The sequence below is a fragment of the Rissa tridactyla genome, chromosome 4, assembly GCF_028500815.1.
Source record: "Rissa tridactyla isolate bRisTri1 chromosome 4, bRisTri1.patW.cur.20221130, whole genome shotgun sequence".
NCBI lineage: Eukaryota > Metazoa > Chordata > Aves > Charadriiformes > Laridae > Rissa > Rissa tridactyla.
In genome coordinates this window covers 76910052-76933319 of record NC_071469.1, presented here as the reverse complement: position 1 = coordinate 76933319, position 23268 = coordinate 76910052, and the positions used below count along the sequence as shown (strand labels likewise).

Genomic DNA, 23268 nt, shown 5'->3' with positions numbered 1-23268 from the left:
GCTTCTGAATAGGGGAGACTTGCGACTTTGTGAATAATTTAATAGCAAACATTATGATGTATTATTTACGTAGCGACACTGATGCACAAAAGAATGCTCACACATAATAACGGGATCCCTCTCTTGAAAGGCAGTTAAAGAACTGACCACTTATTTCTCATTCAAGTAGAACTTGCATTGAAATCAAATGAGTAAGAAATGCAGGATCATGCCATCTTAGATCCTTAATACAATACAGGCTGAAAATGAAACAGTCAAAAGAGGGAAAATATATACAAAGTTATATAATTTTGCACATATTTTTGCAAAAGTGAAAAAGAAAGAGAAAGAAAGAAAAGATATTAAACTAATAGAGGCTTTACTGTGAAACCATTCCACGAGCATGTTTGTCTGGCTTTGTTTCACTACACAGATATACCACATTCCTTTAAAAATTTCCTAATCTACCCTTACAGGGCCATTATTTTTATACTGTTTGTAGACTCCAAAATATCAATGAGTATTAATGAACATTAAATTATCCACTTTGAACCTGTATCTAACATTTTCCAAGAATTATATTGAAGAAATAATAGATGATTAAAATTTAATGAGTTGAACTTCAATTGAATCTGAATCAGCTGGAAATGAATTCTCTAAAATAGTAATTATGAACCTCTTTGTTTATTTGTGTAAAAAACATAATAACCTATTATCGTAACAATCTCCTTCGTTAGAATTATCCATGGCTAATCGGTAAAACATTTTATGACTTAGTTTCACCAAAGGGAAAACAATGAGTAAAGCAAATAATTCTTACCAGAACAAGTAATTTTCACAGCCATATATAAATATTATGAAATAGCTCTTCTAATGCTTCTACCATGGAGATTTCTGTTTTTCACAATACCTTTGGCTTGTTGTTTCTTGCTTTTTCAGCCGTAGGGCAGATTCTTCAATTTCCTTTCCTTTCTTTCTCAGCCGACTCACAAGTATCTCTTTGGCGTGTTCTAGTTCCTCAATGTGTTCCCTTTGGGACTCAATCACAGTCTCCCTGTAAGTACAAGCATTTTACGCTACAAAACCAGGTAAGTATTTAATAAAAGAAAAAAATCAAAGGAATACTCCAGAGAGCAAAAATTTTAAAAGTGTTGAGCAAAATTTGTGCTTCTTAATGACATATATCACAAGAGAGGTTTAAGAGTTCAACTTACTATGACAATAATTAGAGGTCACCACATGAAAAGATGTGAATGGTACAATAAATAGATACATAATTCACACACATTATCAAACATAACACAAACAACATAATACTCTTAAAAATAAATGTTTATGTGGACTGAATAATATTTAGCAGAACCTAGCTGAAAATACTGTTTATGGTTTCTTACTCTCTATATTAAATGTACCCTTCTCCTAATCCATTAGTACCAAGTATTTTCTGAAAAGGAAACAACCATTACTAGCTATCAAAAGAATATGAGATCTTCAACGGATAAAGCAGTGAGAGTACATTTTAAGCTTTTATCCTGAGTTAGGTAACTTCATGCAAAAAAATCAGATGTGTCTTTAGCAGTGGAATTTATCCAGTAAATACAATAAAAAAAGAAAGGCAGAAAGCAATAGAGATCAGAGTATGAATGTTTTTAGTGGCCACAACTTTGTGATTTTTATTTTCTTGACAAGTTAATCTCAGATATCATTTCCAATGACATTTTTTCTAATAAGAATAAGCAACAATTTATCTACGATGTTTTCCACTCTAAAGGTTTTGATGCACAACCTACAGTTCCTCATTACTTCAAACACCTACTGTAGACCTGAAAGTACCTTGAGTTTTTTGGCCATGTGTTTGCTTTTGTGCTTGAGTGCACCACTTTGAGCAACTGTGCTTATTTTTTCCACCTTTGTAAGGACTGAAATCTGTCAAAAAAAATGCTATTTGAACGTTATCTGCATTATAATACAATGTTTTTGACCAGAGTTAGGAGAAAAACTATTGTGATCACCAAGATTCATGGCAGTCTTAATGGATAGCTCTTATTTCCCTACTCTTCAAAAGTGATAGTTATAGAACAAATAGCCCTTTCTAGGCCAATTGCTATAAAATTACTAAAGATTTTTTTTTCAGTAACAACATTCTATTATGATGCAAATTTATTTTTTTTTTAAATTTCAACTGTTTAGCAAGGGTTAAACTCAGACAGGATGCTAGCAGGAGTGCAATTTAAACGTTGTTAAATAACTGAAATATCTTTATTAAGATCATTTATAAGAATATTTTTGTAAAATTATTTCCTATGATCCCACTATATCTTTGTGTTTACAAAACTTCAAGCACAAAATACGTAATTACACATTAATTCATATATTTGTACACTAAGCTTGCCCATTTATTGAAAATTTAGCATTTATGGATATTGCAGCAAATCTGATTTAGGTAAATCATTATGGAAAGAAACACTTTTCAATACCTTTTAAAGAACCAGGTGTCTAAAAAGTATAATAGGTTCCTATATACTTTGGAGAAGAAAAATGTTCTAATCAGACCTCAATATCTTTAAATTAGATGTTAACTATCTTTTTTTCTAGAGCCTATATAACACATCTCTCTTCTCAGGCAGTCTCTACATTAAGGATGTTATTAAGAGTTTCCTGAGCTTCAATTTCAGTTAAAATCTGCAACTGGACTACAACCAACTTTCAAAATGTATAAGTGATCAAAATCATTTAACATTAGTATTCTACACTGCATTTTTTGCAACTTATCCATAAAATCTGACCACCTTTAGAAATGAGGCTTAAATGCACCAGCATAACACATTCAATACAGTCACAGCTTGCATGGGTTATCCTACGCATTTCAGGAGTTATGTTGGCAATAATTTTGCAAAGATTCTGGTTTTGTCAGTTTTGTCGAATAGTAAGCGAGGGAGCATTGCATCCTAGCAAAACGAGAGCCTCACAACTGAATATCAATTTTAACTTCCAGCCACATTCTTATGTAGCTATATTTTGCATTCTAAATTCCTGATCCTATCTTTTCCTTATCATAAAACACTTCTGCATTGTTACCAGTGTTAACGTTGTCAGATCCAACAACTTCAATTTATTTTCTGAAGTAAAGACTTCTGAAAAATGTATTTTTTTCCTTCAAGAAAACCACAAGTTTTAACAATTACAATAACAAAAATTAAGGAATATGAAAATCATACAAATTTCTTATTTCAGCTCGTGGATCCTCAAGCAGAATCTGTCCATATCTTGGGAGCGCAAGGTTAGGTGATCTCACTTCTAAATCCTGAAATTCATGAATTCTAATTCCTGAAAACAAAGAAAAGATACATTTTTGTCATACTAAATGAAAAAGCATTTCGCAAAACAAAAATCTCTATACAGTACAAACCCTTACAACTCCTATGTAGGTGCCATAAAAAGTATTTTTACATCAAATTCACATGGAAAGAGATAATCAGAGTATCTACAATATATCTGCCATAAAATTTGAACTATTGGCAATACAGCACGTGCTGTTAAAGAGAAGTACTAAAAACATGTCTTGAAATGTTTTCCTTAGAAGATTTTACTTTTAAGACAGAGAACAGAGATGGCGTCTTCAAAGAAGAACAATATCAATCTTATTAAACAGGAAAATGGACTTGTAGTCACTTTTTCTCTGATAGCACTTTCTTCACAAAATCACAAGTGTCATTTACCTAGACAGGCAACTACAGGACCATTTTTAGCAGCAGTGCAAATAATTTCCTTATGTTCTTTAGAAGCACGCTAAGTCCCTGGTGAAGAAGAAAAGTGAGAAATTACTTAAGGACGAATTGTAAGTTCAGGAGTAAAAGTAATGGTTTCTACAAATCTTTCTCCTTCTCTTTCTTCAGCAAGAAGAAATTCATGAAGTTTTGAGGTGGGACCAAACTATGCATTAAATTTCAACTACAGCATTACAGAAAATTTCAACTACAGTAATACAGCTGCTATCCCTTACTCCCCAAAATTGAGTCATTTAGGTACAAGGTACAACGATACCAGCAGGTTCACAAAATGACTGAAAAAAATTATACCTACTTTGCATTTGTGCTGACTTAACTTGATTCATTTATATATTTTGAATTTTGATCTTTAAGTATTATTTTAAGGTATTGGTAATTGTGCTATATACGTATGTTTATATATATGCCTATTTTTTATTTATCTTTGTTCAAATCATTATATATCTTACATGGTTGTACTTAATACAGAAAGTAAGGAGAGAAACCAGTGAGTATTTAGTGAACATTCATATTTAACCACATCTTTTGGATCGACTTGCTATGGTATTTGTAAACCAGCCAAACAAAAAGCAAATACAATAAGGTGTATTTATTATTTGTGAATTCTTCTTGCTTCTTCATACCCTGGAGACAGCTAAGCTGTCCTGAATTTTTCTAGGCACTCATTTTATTTTTGGAGATTGCTCTGAATATTTTCTGATCTGACTAAAAATGTTTTGAGATTCAGCCTCATGGTTGTACAGAGCAATTTAAGAGCCTAGCAGTCTTTAAAGATAAGAGGTACGTAGCCAACACCAGACTGCTAGGTTTATCACCATTAATCAAAAGGGCAGGATGAGGAAACATGCAGGAGAAAAACATGAAACATCCTGTGCTAATGAATACTGTAGAAAATATTCTCTGACCTTCTGGAAGACAACTCTACTGAGTTCTGAGTATTGGTTACTAGATTCTTAATAAAAGTCTTCACCTTAGAAATTTGTGTTCAAGAAACTGCATATTCATAGCACTCAAATTATCAGAACACTCCTAGTTTGCATAAAGTCTCAGAAGTGAGATAAGCACACTAGAACTTCTGTGAAATTTCTGAACTTTATTACCTGAACCAGATGTTCTGTGGACAGCTTGTCTTTTTTTTTTTTTCCTTCCTCATGTTCTCTTCAGTATAACAACCACTGCCTCAATCAACATGGCCCCAGTCCTAGTTCTGCACAGAACATCTTTGATCTGGATCTGTTCTTATGCCAAGAGAAGTCCTCACAGCGTGCCATATCAACATTTGATCTTGAATGCTCGAACCAAGTTGCCCTTTGCTCTCTGCTACCACTGGGCCTGAAAAAATTTCTTATATTTCTACCCTATTTTTGCATTACTAAAATGAACAAACAAAAAAATGATTTGGGGAATAAAATTGCCTAATGCGTGACATAAAGTGTGAAAATGTAGGTGTATTTAAAATGTCACTTGCGCTATATTCAAATTAAAGAGGCAGAGTGGTACAGCCAATTGCTTTTTATTGCCTGTCTAAAACCATGAGAATTGTTTCTGTTTTCATGCACCTGAATAGTTAACGTAACCAAAAAAATAAAAAAGATCGGTAGGAAGGCGAGATGGAGAAAAAACTCAACATAACTGGCCATCAGCCTGATCCATAGCTCAAAGAAGTTAAGGAAAAAGTTCTGCTGACTCAGTTTTGTATCAGGGCCAACATAGCTGCATTTATTTTTTTAAAAAACATTATCTGTACTGTGTATGTTAACAGAGTACAAATACTTCTACAAATGTTGATATGAAAATAGAAAGGTTTTAAAGTGTAATTTCCAAATGTAGCTACCATAAATAAAGGACTGAGAGTAAGACTGCCTTAAGCAGTAAGTCTTGACAGTAAAAAGCATCATTAAAGATGGCTGCATTGTGGTATTTGCTTTCGAAAGTCCACACATGTAACAGATTTTTCAAGTCTGCAGTGTTGTGCACACATGTATCAAGAGACTAGAACAAACCTTGAAATTAAAAAAGGAAAAACATGTGCAAACAAACTACAGATGTAAAACTTTGTTATAACATGACAACACTAAATTTTTTCATATACTTTTTTTATAACCCTTTAACATGTAGGGAAGTTAATACTAGGAAAGTCCCATGATTTGAACTATTAGAAAACCTGCTTAATAACTACTTTATTTTCAAATCTGTACTTTTGTTTTACCCCTACCACTGTGGATTCTCAAAATAAGGACTTCAAAGGCAAACAAGTTATCATCACTTGTTATAAGCAAATACAAAAAAAAAAAGGGGGGGAAGAATTATCTTTCTGCCTACAGGTACTATTGCCCACTGATGAACAGAAAAAGAGTACGTACTTGCTACAGTGAAGCAATAATTAGTGGTACCTGTATAAATGACTGGTTTTAATAAAGGTGAACTATACCTTTCTTTGCGTGCTCCGGCATGCCAGCAGCCTCACTCACTTTTTTGAGACCAGTGTCAATACGAGATTGAACATAGCTGTACGGACAAGGCCTATGGCCTTGAATCTGGAGCTGCTGTTTAGTTGAAATGAGTTTGCTGCGGAGGCTCTCGTTTTGTTTCTCAAGCTCACGAACTCTCTCTTGCAAATGCTCAATCATTTCTTCCAGCTCCACAGCCTGACCCAGCCGCTTGGGGCCGCCACCAACCTGTTCAGACCTTTTTTTATCATTAACAAGCCGTATTAACTTGGTGGCCATTCTGGGGAAAATAATAAAAAAAGATGAAAAAGAATGTGAAAAGTCAGCATAAAAAGCATTCTGTTGAAAGGAACATAATCACTGTGAAGACTTCAGCGTAGAACCTGAATAATAAATTTCAGGTTTTGATATAACTATTACTGCCTGTGAAGAACTCTTTGAAGATAATTGAAACCACTGTGCAGCAATCTGCTTTATAGCACTGACAAATAACAGTTTCCTAAGGCTTATCATTTAAGGTTAGTAAAGGGAGGACACATATTTACTCCATATGCTGCTTAAATGTAATTTTTAACGCATGACCTTATATAGGAACCTCTGCACGCTGTTAAGTAAAGTTACAGATTTGGGATGTGGTGGGGCAAACTATAAAAGCTACAGTTCCACAAAACATTCAACTATTGAAAGAATGCTAATAATACGCAACATTCCAATGATATATAATTTCCAGTATTTTAGCATTTAAATGTATATTTCAGTTCTAAAGTGGCTAAAATATATAGGTGGAGATATTTAAGAAGGTACTCTGAAAAAAGGGACTTAATAGTTCTCATTACCATTCTCAATTTTTATACTTCGTAAATATTACCAGGACGCTTCAGAGAAGGAACGGTTAGCTGAAGAATATAATTAGATACAGAGGGTATGGTTTTCATCTATCTTTAAAAGGATACAAATTTTGCTTTTGGCATCTCAAGAGTTTTACCTTTGATTTCCTTTAGTTTTGATAAACATTGGTAAGCTAGAACAAAAGGCAGAGAGGGCACATGGAGGTGATGTAATATACAAGAACAGAAAACATACCCAGCAGTGAATGGAAAAAACTTGGCATATAAAGAAAGAAAAGGTGGCTTTGATGAGAGAGACAAGTTCAAGACTTTACAAAATTAGTCGCACATCTTCAAGACCTGTATCTAGTTTACAGGGAATCTATTTTTGCAGGCCCAGAAAGCAAACTGAAAATAAGGACACACTTCATTTGTTTAAAGGGGCTTGTTTTATTTTTGTATACTTGTGGACAGAAGCTTCTACTTAAAAGAACAAAAGTGAAACAAAAGAAATCTGTAATAACTTTAGGATGTCACAGAATGTTACTTGCCTGTAAGCAGGTTTTTTGTTTATTTGGTGTTTGGGTTTTTTTTTTTTCCCCCCAATGTACTTCTACTGCAAATTCATTCCAAACTTTTAGTTGCAGGGGGTTTGGCATGAGGGATGCTGGGAAAGAAATTTAGCTTGGGGAGTTAAGATTTTTCTCTTACAATCTAGACAAACACTGTATTTTATTGTTTCTGTGCCTCAAAATATTAATTCCAGTATTCCAATTTGGGCATTCTGTGTAATTTTACCTAAGTGGACAATGAGTGCATTTGATAAGTCATCTAACAGAAGCACAGGAAATGCCATTTGGAATAAGGAAACAATTCATTTGTTCCACCATCTTGTATTTTGACGGTAACCTGACAGAAAATACGGAAGTTATGTCATGCTGGTCAATTTGATCCTGGCTCACTGAATACTGAGTCAAAGGAAAGAATGTTTGGGACTTAGAAAGGTATAAAATAGTCCCATCTACAGAGACAGTAACTTCATATGCCCTTTCATGAGGCGGTTAGCCTCTGACCAGAAGCTAGCTTAAGATGCAGCAAGATTTTATTAGCTTAAGTAAAGGGCAATGGGAACACAGAGTCACAGTGCTTTTGGATTAATTAGTCCTCCTGGAATATAGTAATACCATGAACTGCTGAGTCCAGATTGGCTTGCCAAGCACAGCACTAAGTTTAATAAAAAGCCTGAAGTTCCTTCCATATGTTTGGGTACACTGGGAACTGTGCTCCCCATGCTACTTGGGACTTCTTCAATGAACTTATCTATTACCCTGAATAAAAGAGAACTGATCATAATTATAAAGGTATTTTGGGGTTAACTAGATAAAAGGCTAGATGCTAGTCAACTTCCTGGAAGACAGAGAAGGACAAAAAAAGGGACAAAATCTCTCTGCATAAGCCATTCTGATGCTATGATGAAATTCCTGATGAATAATTAGGCTTCTATAACCTCTTATTCAGTTCCCAGAACTGAATGTATACATGTTTGTTATATATATACGCTATATTCGTACAGAGACAGCATAGCTATGAACCCAAGGTACCACCTCTGTAGTGGTGGATAGCGATGTACACGGAGATCTAATACTGCACGCTGCAAAAAAATATCCCACATGCCACAGACACAACCATAAATCAATACAAAAATGAATTCCAATGAGTGATTTTTGATACTGCTTTAAAAAGTGCTGTGAGAGAAATCAGCACAATTCTTAATTTGCTGATAATGCTCTAAAGGGCAAAAAATGTTATTGTGAAATAAAATAAAAACATTGAAACCCATACCTTTTAATTTTCTCCTCTTGCTTATTTGCATGCTGTTTGAGTAAGATGTTCTCATCACGTAAACGAAGAAATCTGTCTTCCAGTTCCCCTCGACTGATTCGTGATACAGATTGTCGAGCTCTAACATTCTGTGGAGTTGATGATTCTACCCAAACCAAGACAATTTTAATTTACCTTCAGTACATCCAACATGTAATCCAAAGTCTAATAATTTTGAAATACTGAAAAAAAATATGAAAGTCAAGTAATTTGATATTTTACACTTGTATGAGTCTGTTGATTAATTTTTTCAGATTTAGTGACATATTAATCTCTTTTTTCCTCCCTCTTAGAGATAAAAAAGTAATTCAAATGGTACTGCAAACTGATTATTCACTAGACAACACAAAGGAAATAGTTTAGCAAGTAACAAGGTACTGTCAAACATCCTACTTAAACAAATAAGGTGATCATTACTACAGAGGGCTTTCTAATCTGCTTCAAAGTTAACATACTCTCTTGAAGCTTGAATAGACTAACTCATAATTCTGTAAATTTACTCAGATACAAGACTAAGCCCAGTAGTTCCATTCTAATAGCAGCTGAGTAACATATCCGAATTACACAGTACTTTTGGTTCCCATTTTGTTAAATGGGTCTGGCCTTGTCCCCAATTCAGGAAAAAGGCCTCTTTTCTTCTGAAAGGACAAACGTTGCAGCTCAATGAGATTTCCAGTTTTTAGCATCTCACATCAAGTCCCCTCTTATAACAAGCAACACAAACACAGAATGGGTCATAGTATCTTTCAGAATTTAACCCAGATTTTGAATGGTATTTGAACTTAATTTTGTGAGTGGGAATGTCAGAAACATTTTTAGAAAGAAACTAAAGAAGCCACTGATCAAAGTCTGTAACTGTAATAAATAGCAGCTGGTACAAACCTTGCAATCCTCCAGTTCCAGCTAGAGTTAGACCTACATCTCTCACAGGCAGGTCCCCCACAGTTTCATCAGCTGGGACAGACATGGCTTATCTACGGATAACAAAATTCAAATGAAATTCTTCTCCATCTGTAACTTAAACTGCGAGACAAGAACAAACTACAATATATCATATAAAATGAAAGAAAAAGTAATGACAGATTCACTGAAATGACACACTTTGTCATTTTGTTTGTCATTTCATGACAGACAGCATTACCATAATTGCTCCTTTCTCAATTGTATCGCTCAGAGGACAATCTAAACTTTCAAGTTTAATGTTATGCCAGTTTTAATCTGTGCACAAAATATGGCTTCTTCGCTATGCAATAGCTATGATTTTATTGAATGCATGCAGAATTAGCTTTTTAAAGTTCTAGTTCTGTTGTCTTCAGCAATCTTTGGACTAAGGCCATATTTCTAAGTGCACGTGGGAGGGGGATCTATGCAGCGTTTTTTGTTTGTTTTTTTAATTGTTTGTTCGTTCATTTTAAGACAGGTCAAAGCTTAAGGCCCCAACTGGTAGATGAGTAAACGTCATCTTCCACATTTTGAATGGGACTTTCTGAAACAGAGGTGCTGGGGGTTATGAAGTCATTTCAGTACTGCCTACCATTGTCTTAGTCTTCTTTCAATCACTGTCATCAGAGAAATGACTTTCTAAGTCAGAGACTCTCCTATGAATGATTCTCATAAATCTGAACACATTTCTTTCTTGAGGCAACAGAAAGTTTAGCTACATGACAAACTGAGATTAGGAAAGGATTAATGTGAGAAAGTAGTACATTTGTTTCAGTGTAATATATGAAGATACTTGTTAACAACTACTGTTTCTTTCTTCTCTTCCAGTGCAAAAAATTAGATGTTGGCCATAGAGGCAAGTAAGGCTGAAACAGCATGAAGAGAGACATTAAGTGCTTTGGACAGTATTTTTTTGCCCCCTGTTGTTACACTCTTCAGGTGATATAAATCCTTAGTGAATCCAAAAACATTTAGCAAAGCACTGGGAAATTAACAATGATGTTACTGAAGACCTGTATCAGAGGACAAAAGCGACACAGTATAACCCACAGGCATTCCACGAAGTATCTGTTAATTCTGTCATAACCAAAACTGCTGCTAAAGATATGCCTTTCTTCTGCCAGTAAAGTCTTCTTTCATTCGTTCTTTCAAAAGGAATGAAAAGGATTAATGGAAGTTTAGTTTCCAAAAAGTCAATCTTGCTTTCAGTCTCTTGTTTTTTCATCATTAAAATTTAGGATAAAGTATTATTTCCAGTTTTCACTGTTTGTAACAACCTGAACGCATTTACCTTTTTCTTGGAACAAAAGTTTCCTTGTCGTGACTGTTGAAATTCCCAAACTGATCGACAGTTGTACATTAGCAATAACATTGCGGTTTCAATGCTGTCAGTCACAAAAATGGAGAATAATACTTCGTGATGTTGAGGCCCACAGCATGCAGCTGTTGTCATCAATGGCACAATTCTAATGACAGATACATATCAACTGGAATCCAGCTCCTCAGTGTTCTCATCTCTTTTTGTGTTATTCACACAAATGCCTCAAAACTTTTTTTGTAATTTGTTAAATTAGCACTATCTGCAGTCATTGACTTCACTCAGGTCTAGGTTCATTACTGCAATTATTATTATATGTCACTGTATCAATATCACTACAGCAACTGAGATTAAAGGTAAACAGAAGCCTTTACCTCTAGATGATCGACTCAAATTTGGTTCATGATAGTAGCAGGAAGAAAATGCTGCCATTATGTGTCTTTCTAGAACACAGTTGTCTTAGTCTTCACAAATCAAAAAAGAGAGATTTTTTTGGCAAATTTTAAGAGCTAAACAAATATTTTATCAGCACAACTCTGCAATGTTTGTGATCTAGCAAAATCAAGCTTCAAAAACTCTAGCACAATAACAGGCATGGGAAAATGTTACTGTTTTTCACTATTTGCCACTTGCTAAAGAAACTTTGCTATGGATATCTACCTGTTATTTTCAGCATGAAAGAAATCCATTCATTTAAAAAACAAAGACAAAACAACATATGCTTGTCCCTGAAATAAACAAACAACCCCCCCCTTGCCAGTAGTAATCCATTACTGGCTGCAGCAAAACCACAGAAATATTTAAGTTATAAGCAAACAAACATAGCAGGGCTGTACATGAAAGCCAGCTTTAACTGGCAACAAGACATGACTTGAAGACAAGTGACAAAATAAAGCTGCTATAAATCTAAAGTCCCAAAAACTTAGAAAGGTGAAATTTTCAAAAGTAAAAGGAAGAATTGGTTGTTTCATTTTCATTACAAAGTGATGGAAATTAAGTATTCAGCTTTTTTGTTCTGGGCCACAGGAAAAGAAAAAAAATTAACTGTTTTTATGAAAAAGAATGTTTTTAAATAGAAATAGTACAAACCTGCCTCTGTGTTTTAAGGAGACAAAATATAATTACAGATTTAGAATTTGGCCTGGCAATTTATTTGCCTCATTAGTAACAGAAGAGCCACCTAAGTCTTTAATAAACACTAACAACCATCATTTATGCCTCTTCTCCAAGAAAGGACACTTCAAACAGCAAATCATGTGCTCCATGTGTTACAGTTACTTTTTGAATATTACCTGAGTGTCAATCACAAACACTTAAACAAAATTACTTTCCTTGCAGTCAACAGTTCCAGCATTATTTCTAAAAAGCATATGAGATTTCTCCACACAGTTCCATATTACTTCTTTGGAAAGTATTTCCAAAGCAATTAAATCTGACAAAATTGTACAGCAACACTGCTACAAAAGTGATTGTAGTTAAAGAGTCCAGCATTTCCTATAACAAGCATAATAGAGCAAAAGAGATATAAATTTGTATTCGCATCTAGACAGATCCACATGCCATGCTGAAGGCCAAGAACTTAAAACGGATTTTATTTCCAAGAAAAGTAACATTACAGTCACTTCAGCACTTCTTGCTCCTAAAAAATAAGAAAAAAGAACTTACAAAGAGAGAAAAAAGTTTTCCTTATCTCTGGGACTAACCTATAAGAATTTCAAGTTTAGTATAAGCAAGAATTTTAGATATAGTTACTGAAGTTAAAGAAAATGTAACTTCCTTATACACTGAACTACTTACAAAACTGTTGCTATCGCCACCTGTATCTGACAAGTTACTACAAAAAAACAGCATAGAAGTTTGCAGCATTATGTGAGACCAGTCAGTAATGAGCATGAATACTTAAGTATCAAAGCTCATGCTTTAGGTCCAAATTCTTATATAACTCACAGAAGTGTACTGTTATCCCAACATCATACAAATGTAACGAAACCAAGGAGGGAATACTTAAATTTCCAAAAAGTTCTCAGTCAGTGGGGCTGAAAGGGACAGTTTCTAGTGAAATCTTAAAAACTACAACACTACTTAATTCTTTCAACATGGAATTAGAATTTCATGAGTCTTGGCTGTGGCCAAGATGATCTTTTCTTACAAAATCCTACCCCATTCTCTGGTAGAGAGAAGAAGAAAAAAAAAAAGGGGGGGGGGAGAAAAAAGAAAGGAGGGGAAACAGACAACCCACATATCTTAGCCTGTCACAAAGTATTTCCAGCCTACGTTCTTCCTCTATTGATTCCTTAAAGATAAACGTTTGCACTCTATTGGGCTTGTCATCTAAAATAATCTCGTTCATTATTTGGTAGGAGTATACACACATATAATCTTTCAAACATCATCTATTGCAGTGTTGTGCGTTTTAGGAGGTAGAAAGGAAAAAAGGAGAGAAGATACGGAAGATATTAGAAAACGAGATCACCGCATCCTGCTGTAGTCTGAGGGGAAAAAAATTCTCTCAGACCCGTAAGTCCTACTACAACACAGGAAAAAAAAAAAATCAAGACAACCGCGTCTTGCCTTCAAAATATTTTAGAAGTGCTTTCCAAGTTTTTTCTCCAGCTCCGTCAGTGCTGACGACAATTGTCGCGGCTGAGGGGGCCGGGGGAAAGGCAGCGTTCGCCTCAGGAGGGAACGCCCACACCCCCCGCTTCTTCCCGCCCTCGGGCACAGGAACAGCCGCTTCAGCCCAGCCAACTTTTTGCGTTCACAGCTGAGGAGGGCTGCTTTTATAACAAATGGTGAGCACCCTGCCTCTTCCCAGGAGCTGCCAGGGAGAGAGGGAAGGAGGGAACCTCACAGATGTGAGGCAACCGCTTCTAGGTGGGAGAGCACCAAACCCCGCCAGCCCTGTTCCTCAGCGATACCCCCACTGCGGGACACGGCACCGCGTCCCCCTGAGCAGCTCCGGTACGGCCGCCCTCCCCGCACCGTACCCCCAGAGGGGGAAAAGCTCTCCCCATACTCACAGCTCCCCGCCAGCCCTATGGCTCCTCTCAGCGCTCGGGTAGCAACTGCCCCCGTTGCTAACAGAGCCCTTCCACTTCCGGTGGCCGCCGGGCCCCGCTGCCTGCTGGGAGATGTAGTTCGAGGAGGGGCCGAACACCCGCCTCCGCCTCGTCCCGGCGCCCGCGCCGCGGTGCATGCCGGGAGTTGTAGTCGCCCCGGGAGCGGCGTTACGGGCCAGTGTGGTCGGCGGGAGCTGCGCGCGGAGGAGGGCGCCTTCCGCCGCGTGCTGCTTAAGGCGGGTGCGCGGCTGAGGCGGCGCCATGAAGAGGAGAGCGGGGGAGCGGGAGAAAGAACGGAAGGTACCGGCGCTTTTCTTCCTGCTCCCCCGCCCGCCTTCAGCAGCGCTCGCCCGTGGCTAGCGCTCCTTCCCGTGGCTGCTCTGCGAGGGGCAGAGCGAGCCCACCCGGGCTGGGGCGGGAGTCTCGTATGAGGGGTGGCTCCGAGGGTGCCGTGAAGGTTACGGTGGGGGGGAGGCAGCCCCGGCACTGAGGTACCTGCTGCCGGGGGCTGCTGCCCTGCGCCGCCGGGCAGGACCGCGGCCGCCTCGCCCGCCGGTCCCTGCAGCGGCTTCGAGAGGCGAGCGGTAGCAGCTCCCCGGGCCGGAGCCCCCGCAGGGTACGGCCCTTCCCTCCCGGCTCGGAAGGGGCTGCGGTGCAGCGTGCCCTGTGTGTGCAGTGATCCCGGGGCCGCAGGGAGGGAGGGAGGGGGGAGCTGCGGGGCGGGCGCCGAGCAGAGCCCCTCTCCTTAAGTTGGGAATCTTGGGGTTCCCCTCTCCATTTAAAGACAGCAACCTAGTACAGCTTTAGCAGTGGCTAATAATAAAGGTTTTTTGACCATCTGGGCTTGGATATTTTAATTTAAAAGGGAGTTCTGCGGAGTTATATGAGAAAATCATAGGATTAAACATCTTTGGTTTTGTCAGTATGTTATCAGTGAGATGATGCGTAACTGCACTTTTATCTTCAAAGTACTCTTGCTCTACTCCAAGCCTAATCTAAAGAAACATTTTTAATAATGTTTTTTCTTGATAATGTGTTTAGATGCAGCCCTGTTACTCGCTTCCATTGAAGATGTAATTACATTGCTTGTATAAGCAGGCAGCATTGCTGAATGTTTTGCTGTTCCAGGTGCCTTTGAAGGGCTTGTTTTTACCACGTTGTGCAACATTTGACTGCAACTCTTGGTGGCTGTTGTACCTCGGATGATTTTGTTTACAAAATAGTGGTACAGAGAAGCAGTAACTTATTTGTTTGAAACCATAATGCTGATTTTAGTGATATTGATGATGGGAAGGCTAATTCCATTATAAACTTCGAAAAAGCTTTCTAAAATGGTAATCTGGTTCACCTGTCTTTGCATATAGTACGTACTGGGTTTGGTGTTGCTATTAATTTACTATTTAACATTAAAAGTTATTTCGCTGCAGGGGCAGGGAAAAGGTCTGATCTAAGTTTGCAACTAAATATTTTAATAGAAAAGTAACTTTAAGTCTGATCACAGTAGTAAGACTTAAAAACTCTTCAAGGCCAACCTGGTCACTTTGTAATTACTCTTTCTGCCATTTCTTGTCGCTGAAGGACAGTAACTTCAGTGTCGCATTTGTGTTCTGTTCTTTCTGTTTATGTGAAAACACATGCAGGTGTAAGCCGTCACATCTAATCCAGTGTAATTATGTTGCAGGAAAAAAACCAAAACAACCTGTGCTTCTTTCAGCCTGTACATTTATACTATCCATCCAAGGCTGGGTTAAGCTTTTGTCTTTGCAGTATGTCCCAAACATACTTGGGAATCATTTGCATTAGGAGAATAATTGCCATTGATAAGATGATCATTCAGGGATACACATGAGGGAGTAAGAGGTGTAACTGTGAACTACACTGACAAAGGTTGTAGGAGGACAAGGCACTTGTGAAGAGGTATCAGAGGAGCACTGTGTAAGAAAAAAAACCCTCAAGGAAGCTTGTGTGAAAGAGTACAGCCTTAGACACACCTCTATGTTATAAGTGCACGAATGAAAATTAAGAAGAGATCATTATAGAGGATTTAAAGGTGTGAATACTTATAGGATGCCTTAGGGGCATGTTGTAAGTTGGGTACTACTTGAGAGAAGCTTTCAGTATATTGAAAGTGAAACAAAAGCAGCCTGTAGAAGGTCTAAAAATAAAGGATACCAAAGGGCAAGGCAGCAATGGGAAGAGAAGGGGTTATACAAGAAGAACTGTATGCACCCTCATAGTGGCATTATTTTATAAAACTTAATTAAAAGTGTAATCTTTGGGCTTTTGGTGCTATGCCAGTTCACCCTTCAGAACTAAGTTTAAATATCGGTTGATTATGTTGCTCACCTAAGAAATGATGAAGGCAAAGGAAGTGTGTACTTATTGTAGTAGTTCTGCCAAGACTTCCATTTAGGTTCTGATCAAAATATTTCGTAGTAAACCAAATACTAGTGAGGTTAACCCGACCTCTTCTGGAGAGTAAGATTTATGGGGCCTACTAATGAGAGGGAAGTGGTTGGATAGAGAAGCTGGTTTGGATTATGTATCTTCTGACAATGTTCTGGAGAATTAAATCCTGAATAAAAGTTCTTATTTTGCTATAATTGTGTGCACTTAAATGCTGTCTATCAGAAGCCCAGTGATTGGCTTTTGCTTTGTAATTATGCAGTATGTTTCTTATATGTGATAAGCTCTCAAATTTTCATGTGTGTAGCAAGTTTTGATTTATGCTGTTATAGAAGAACATTTCTGTTCCAAGTACATGTGGTAGAAATTCTTCAGAGTACAGTGCTGTCATCCAGCAATTTCCACTTTGCAGATCACTCAAATGGATTGAGTAAGATTGAGTGTGTAGCAGAAATGAAATTGTTTATGCTAGTATTTGGTGTTCCAAGCCCTAGAAGAGGTGGATGCAAGTTCATTCCTGGGAAGAGGGTCTGAAAAAAGTTGAGAAACAGTAGCCAGATGTTAATAAGTTAGCTGTCTTAAACCCCATGTTGGGGATGCTAGTGTCCTGTGGAATATTTCTGAGTCTTAAGTGGACAGCAAAACATGATTATTCTGAAGTTTCATCTTAAAGATATCTTTGGATACGTTGCATGCCATCAGCTTCTCTGGTCATCCCTATAGCAAATATTACTTCTGTGCATAAAACCAGAGCTGTTAGAGTAGATGTTGCTCATTAGTTGGGGAGGCATTTTAATGAAACAGTCCAGTGGGGGCGTGTTTTGTTTATTTGTGTTTGTTTGTTTTATCTTAGAATTCAGTTTTAACTAGTACAGTTTCTAGTTATTTTGATTCTTCTTTACACTGTTGGTCAGAGTTTTGGTCAGCTTGCAGTAAAGTTTCTTTTGCAGCGTGAAGAAAAAGTACTACATAAAGTAAAACCAAACATAAACTTCTTATTTGGTAGTCTACTTAGACTATTTTCTCCTTTTAAATTTGTGAAGAAAGCTGTTTTGCCTTTGGAATGTTTATTATCTTGATTAATTTGCACAGGTTAGTTAAAAAAGTTCATCTTTAATATAAGACTGTTCTCAAGAGTTACTCAGTCAAAGTTTATTTTAAGTAAGTTTCAGTGTGACAGATGCCAGGTTCTAGTAACTACCTTTATATGCTTCCTCTTGCCACTCTTTGCATATTAAGACCCTATGTCATTACTGTGTGAAAGATAAGATGCTCAGCTAGTCTGGAGTATTATTTTCCTTTACTTTAAAAGGATTACATTGACGGGTCTTTGGAATAGACAGCTAAGCCCAGTTCACAATTACCTTATGTAGCTGTTTATGCTAATTCATATTGTTGTGAAACCAGAACTGACTACAGAGAATGTATTCCACAGACATTACTGTTATGTTTGTACAGCTCCCAGCACAGCTGGGACCTCAATCCAATAAAGTTATTGCTATACAAATAATAAATGCATCAATATGCACATATCTGAATATTCACAAGGGCTTTTACAAAGATATTCATGTGCAATTTCACATTTGTGAGACATGTTAGACAAAGTGGCAAGGAAATATAAAGCTTTAAATAACACAAAGCTTTGCATGTATTTTGTTTACAAGGAAGAAAAGGGAATATACAGTGTTTTGCCTGAGACTTCAATGAGAAGTCTTATTTCCTGCATCTTCCTTATTTTTGCTGGCTGGAAAATAATCTATATATGAGGTAAAATAGGTTGCTTCAACATACTAATACTCAGGGAAAAATAGGCCAGTATTCTCAGAGCACTTAAGAGCAGGGAAATAATTTTAAGATTAATGCTGAAAAATGTGACCCATACAATGCAATGAAGTATATAAACTTTAACATTGTCTTATTGTAGTTTGTTCAAATATTACATTAATTTCTTGCTTCCTGTTATTGTTCTGCCTCCTAAGCTATAAAACCATAAAATTTTCTAATTGACACATTAAATAGATTCTTTTAGAAGTTGTGTTTAGGAAAATTAAAGTTACTGAAACAGCTTAGATGCAGTTAAATAAGCTTCTTGTCATGTCATATTTCTGCTTAGGTAAATGGTGTGCAGGTTTTAGCAGAATCAGCAGCCAATATGCCAGTAGCAATTTTTGTGGTAATCACATTATTGGCCCTTCCCATTATTAATGAGACAATAATTAAGAAATAGTGTTGACAGTCACATAACACATGATTTGTATATTGGAAATGGTCAGGTAGAAGCCTTGCATATGCAGAATAAAATACAAGAAAGAATGAGTGGCAAATGTTCCTTGCTTTTAAATTCATCACATTCTTTCTGCTTAAATTGCCTCAGCTGCTAATGCTGGAACCATTACAGTAATGGACTCAGCAAATGAAGGAGAACCAAGACATACACACTTTATTACTGGAGGGGTAATTTTCTCTTCATCTGTAATAGCAGCAGTGCCTAGTATTGATCAGACCATCAAGATACTAATCCTCTGTAAAATTACTTGTTATAACTGAAAATGTGTTAATCCAAATCAGTCTGTGTCCTGACTTTCTACTTACTATTGAATACAGACTATTAGATGGTTTATTTTTTGTGATTTAAAGCCTTTATATTGATAATTGTAGGAGCTTCCTTTGCAAGAGTGCGTGCTTAATCTTAGCTATGGCCCTGGGTTGTCTTTTTGTTTTAACTAGAACATCACCCACTTAATTAAGAAGTGCGTGTCTATCCTGCTGCTCTGAATTATATTGGTACTTTAGGCTCTGCAGATTTATTAAACATGTTGTTTTACATTCAGTCTCTTGTTTTTGCTGTAAATAAGAACAGATCTGTGATTCGCATGTTAGAATCTTCTAAGATCTTGGAGCTAAGAATGTGAGGAGCATGGATACTGAAAACAGTAATTCATGTTTTGTTGATTGTTGCCTGTAAAGGGTACTGTGTGTGAGAGTAACATAAAAGAAGTTAAATGACAGGGGTCTAAAGGTCTTCAGGTTACTTTGATCCTAGCAATCCACTATGTGAGACAGTGGTATGGAGCTGTGTATATTCCATATCCAAATGTGCACTCTTGGGAAGGCTTCTCCTTTTCCCACCTCCCCCCGCCCTTTGCCCCATCTATTTTTTTATATTCTTGTATGTTAAGATTGTAAGCTTGTGTCTGTTACTTGTATAGCCTCTAGCCAACTGAAATTCTGGCTTGGTTGCATGCCACAAGTATAATAGCTGTTACAGGTACAATACCTCGTAGGACATGGGTGCATGAAATGGTTCCATTAACCCTGACCTTTCATTAGACTTATTAATACAGGCTTCTACCACATGACAGCCATTGGTATTTTGCCAGTTTATGGGGGGCAAGAAGTGTCCTAGAAGTGGGTCAAGATGCGGAACTGGTTGCTTATTTTAAAGAATCTGGTAGTGTTCCATGCATTTCAGGAAATTTTTGTTGTTATTGTTGCAGTGTCAATTAGATTTTTTGCTCTGGCAGAATGAACAGCATGTTTATTTACCTAATTACCCCTCTGCTTTCTTTTTTGCCATAATTTAATGGATTCAGCTTGTGTCACTTGGAGAGACTTCGCATTTCCTAAAATGTATTGGAATACCAATACCTTTACAGGGATTTTGATTCCTTGTCTGCCTCAGAATACTAAATTTTTTTTCCCTTTCCAATAAAGAGTAAGAACAGAGTATATGTTGCTTGCTTAATTCCAGTTTCCCTATTGAGCAGCCTCTTTACTATAATTTTGAAGACAGCACACTAGAAATGCATACAGCGAAGCATCTTGTGTGATGATGATGTGATTTAAAGGAGTTCACTTACTCAATTGAAAGCTACTCTGCCAAATTTAAGATGAACTCAAAAGTGTTCTGTTGTCTCAGTAAATTCGCAACTAGACTGTTATTAAACATAAGTATGTTCTCAAACAGGAACGCTGAGCCAAAGAAAATGATTGTATACAAATCCAGTGTTAGACCTACCATTGCTAAAAACATGATGATAGTTGTTTATATTCTTTTTCAAATATTTCTATAAATTGTCGCATTCAGGAAAATTAAATTTAGCCAAAAAAACAAGGGAAAGCATGTTGTGGACATTATTCCTGTTTTCTGTAGAAAATAAAACTTTGTATGGATTGAATTTTTGGTGGATTGAATCATTTGGACGTTGTTAGCAGATGATTCTATTTCAGAAAGCTAGATAGTCTCAGATGTAGGTCACCCAGACCCTCTTGTCTTCTGATTCTGAATTTAGTTTATAATCTCAAAAGTTTCAGATGGAAATTGGTGTTTTTGAGATGAAGCTGTAGTGAAATGTCCTTGCTGGAGCTGCAGTACTGGCTGTTTTTTCACTTTTATTTGTAGATTTGGAAAACATTTAGTGAATAATTATTATACTTCTCCCTTTTACAGCAGGTAGGATTCAGTTCCTTCTGTCCCAGGTTAGTGAGAGCTAGACAGGCCAAATAGTGAATGCCTAAAACTTGTTTCTGTTACCAGTGCAACTGGTGATTAAACTTGTGTGGCCTCATGCTTTTAATAGTTCATTCATTTCTTAAATTATTTGATTAACCTGTAATGACCAAGAGCATTCAAAATATCAGATGATCCTCATCTCTTCAGTTGAGACTAAAAAGCACTATAGTGTATTACTGTATTCTATTAGGTTCACTAGTGAACTGCAAAACGTGGTTATGAATATTTATCAGCATTTAAAGTACGGGACAGATTAAACATATCTTTGAAGACTTCTGGATAGAAAATGATCATGCTGAAATTTCAAAACACTTTTTTTTAGTTAATTGACTTTTACTATGTGAGGAAACTCTGCTCTACCATATTTAGCTTAGCATTTTTTTTGACTTTATCTCCTAGAACTTGTTCCGTTTCATTTTGCCCTTTTATCTGCTGCTTATCCCACCATTTTTACTTAAGACTGTAAAGTTACTTTAGTGTAACTGCTGTTGTCACCTTTGCCCTCAGCTAATCAAATAGTTTACCTTGAGGGAAGCATTTATCTCCCACTTTCATTATTATTATTTTCGTAGCTGTAAAGATATATATTTTATGTCTCCAGAAGGCTGTAACAGTGAAACGAGGTATTGATCTGCTGTATTTGGCAATTTCTTTCCACCTTGCCATCGATATCATGTCAGCCTCTGTCTGTACTGTGGTTGACCTCACAAATAGCTCTTTATGTTCCCATTGGATTCAAATGATATACTATGCTGAAAACTAAATCAATGAATGATTATAAAGTTTTTAGTATTATTTCATAACCCCCAGGCAATTGGTACTTCATGCAGTGAATACTTGAAAAGGTAGCTCATTAAAATTGCTGATTCTGTTCTAAGGTTTAAAATTGTATTGAAATCAAACATCCTATAATATTAAAATTGGGGTCTGATTTGCATGTTTCTGTACAGATACTAAAATTACTGAAACTTCTGCCTGTAATTCACCAGAGAAAGTCCAGTCTATAATGGCAAAAGATTTTACTTAAAGCAAAACCTCCAACTTCTGATGCATGCTGTGTCCTCTGTTTTGACTGCAAAAATTTCATGCACTGGACCTTGCTAGTGAAAAATCATGAATGCTACATTACACGTGCTTTTAGGGTTAAAGAATAGAGGTAAAGATTAGATAATGTTTTCATCTCCAAAAAGTGAACAGTAAGTTTAAGCAACATTGGGATTAGAATACATTGCTACTACTGCTCTGTAGAATCATATACCTTACGTATACTTCTAACACTTTAATCGGTAAAATTCATGTTCAAATATACATCTAATAGATTTTTCTTTTTTTTTTAACTCTGAATGGAAATAGGTAGGATTTTCACAAGCATTTAAAGGGCTTTAGAAGCCCAATATTGAATTTGCGCTTGAGTTGGGCAAGAAGCTTTTAAAAATCTGACTGTTGTCACAAAGCAGTAGGCCTCTTGAAATGTACATCTGTATTTGGAAAGGACTGACTGGAGATTGTGTACAAAAGGATAGGTTTATGCAAATTAATTAAACAGCAGCTTGTAAATGTGGAAACAATTTGTATTTGACTGTATTCTCTTCTGATTTTCTTCTACATTTACTTCTAACGTAAATTATGTCATTGCAGAAGGTAATGATGCTCTTGTGTTCAAAGGAAATACTTCATTGTCTGGTATCTAAATCCTATGATGGCAAACAACTGCAGATGGTAAAATATTGAACAGTATGCTGTGGTGCATATGTTTGTACCTAATCACAGGATGAAAACAGAACAAATCATTTCATCCAGAGAAACTAAGTAGGAGAAAGTTATTTGAGGCCTTCTTCATGAACAGTGCATATAAACAACAGTGACACGACCCTCTCTCTGGGTTGGAAAGCTTGTTTAGAGTCAGTTTAGATAGAAATTTCTAATGAACTTTTTAAAAGAAAATGAGCATTTGTCAAATGTAACACTTCTGCAAGACCTTTAGGTAGAAAAAATATGTAAAGGTGTTCCAAAGAGATAGATTTAGAGTAGAATATTTAGATTGTTTATTCTGAGACGATGTAAGCGGCGTATTTTAGTATGCAATGTAAAAACAATCAAAATTA

General features: G+C 36.6%; 2 protein-coding genes across 18 annotated transcripts in view; one reads left to right on the top strand and one right to left on the bottom strand.

The window, feature by feature from the left end:
- RPGRIP1L (RPGRIP1 like) overlaps positions 1 to 14283 on the bottom strand; it is a 79115-nt gene extending 64832 nt beyond the window's left edge. The window contains exons 1-7 of one of the 12 annotated variants that reach the window (XM_054198874.1): positions 14206 to 14283; positions 11159 to 14003; positions 9808 to 9899; positions 8887 to 9031; positions 6199 to 6497; positions 3198 to 3306; positions 890 to 1033 (exon numbers count right to left, since the gene is read on the bottom strand). In XM_054198874.1, the coding sequence (XP_054054849.1) occupies positions 890 to 1033; positions 3198 to 3306; positions 6199 to 6497; positions 8887 to 9031; positions 9808 to 9892 (782 nt within the window). In that variant the 5' untranslated portion in view covers positions 9893 to 9899; positions 11159 to 14003; positions 14206 to 14283. Of the gene's footprint in view, positions 1 to 799; positions 1034 to 3197; positions 3307 to 6198; positions 6498 to 8886; positions 9032 to 9807; positions 9900 to 11158; positions 14168 to 14205 lie in introns of those variants that run through there. The other 11 variants (XM_054198875.1, XM_054198882.1, XM_054198878.1 and 8 more) reach the window with 11 other exon arrangements.
- Positions 14284 to 14399: 116 nt separating this feature from the next.
- FTO (FTO alpha-ketoglutarate dependent dioxygenase) overlaps positions 14400 to 23268 on the top strand; it is a 249992-nt gene continuing 241123 nt past the window's right edge. For 5 of the 6 annotated variants that reach the window (XM_054198314.1, XM_054198313.1, XM_054198311.1 and 2 more), the window contains exon 1: positions 14407 to 14544. In XM_054198314.1, the coding sequence (XP_054054289.1) occupies positions 14506 to 14544 (39 nt within the window). In that variant the 5' untranslated portion in view covers positions 14407 to 14505. Of the gene's footprint in view, positions 14545 to 23268 lie in introns of all 6 variants that reach the window. The other variant, XM_054198315.1, reaches the window with a different exon arrangement.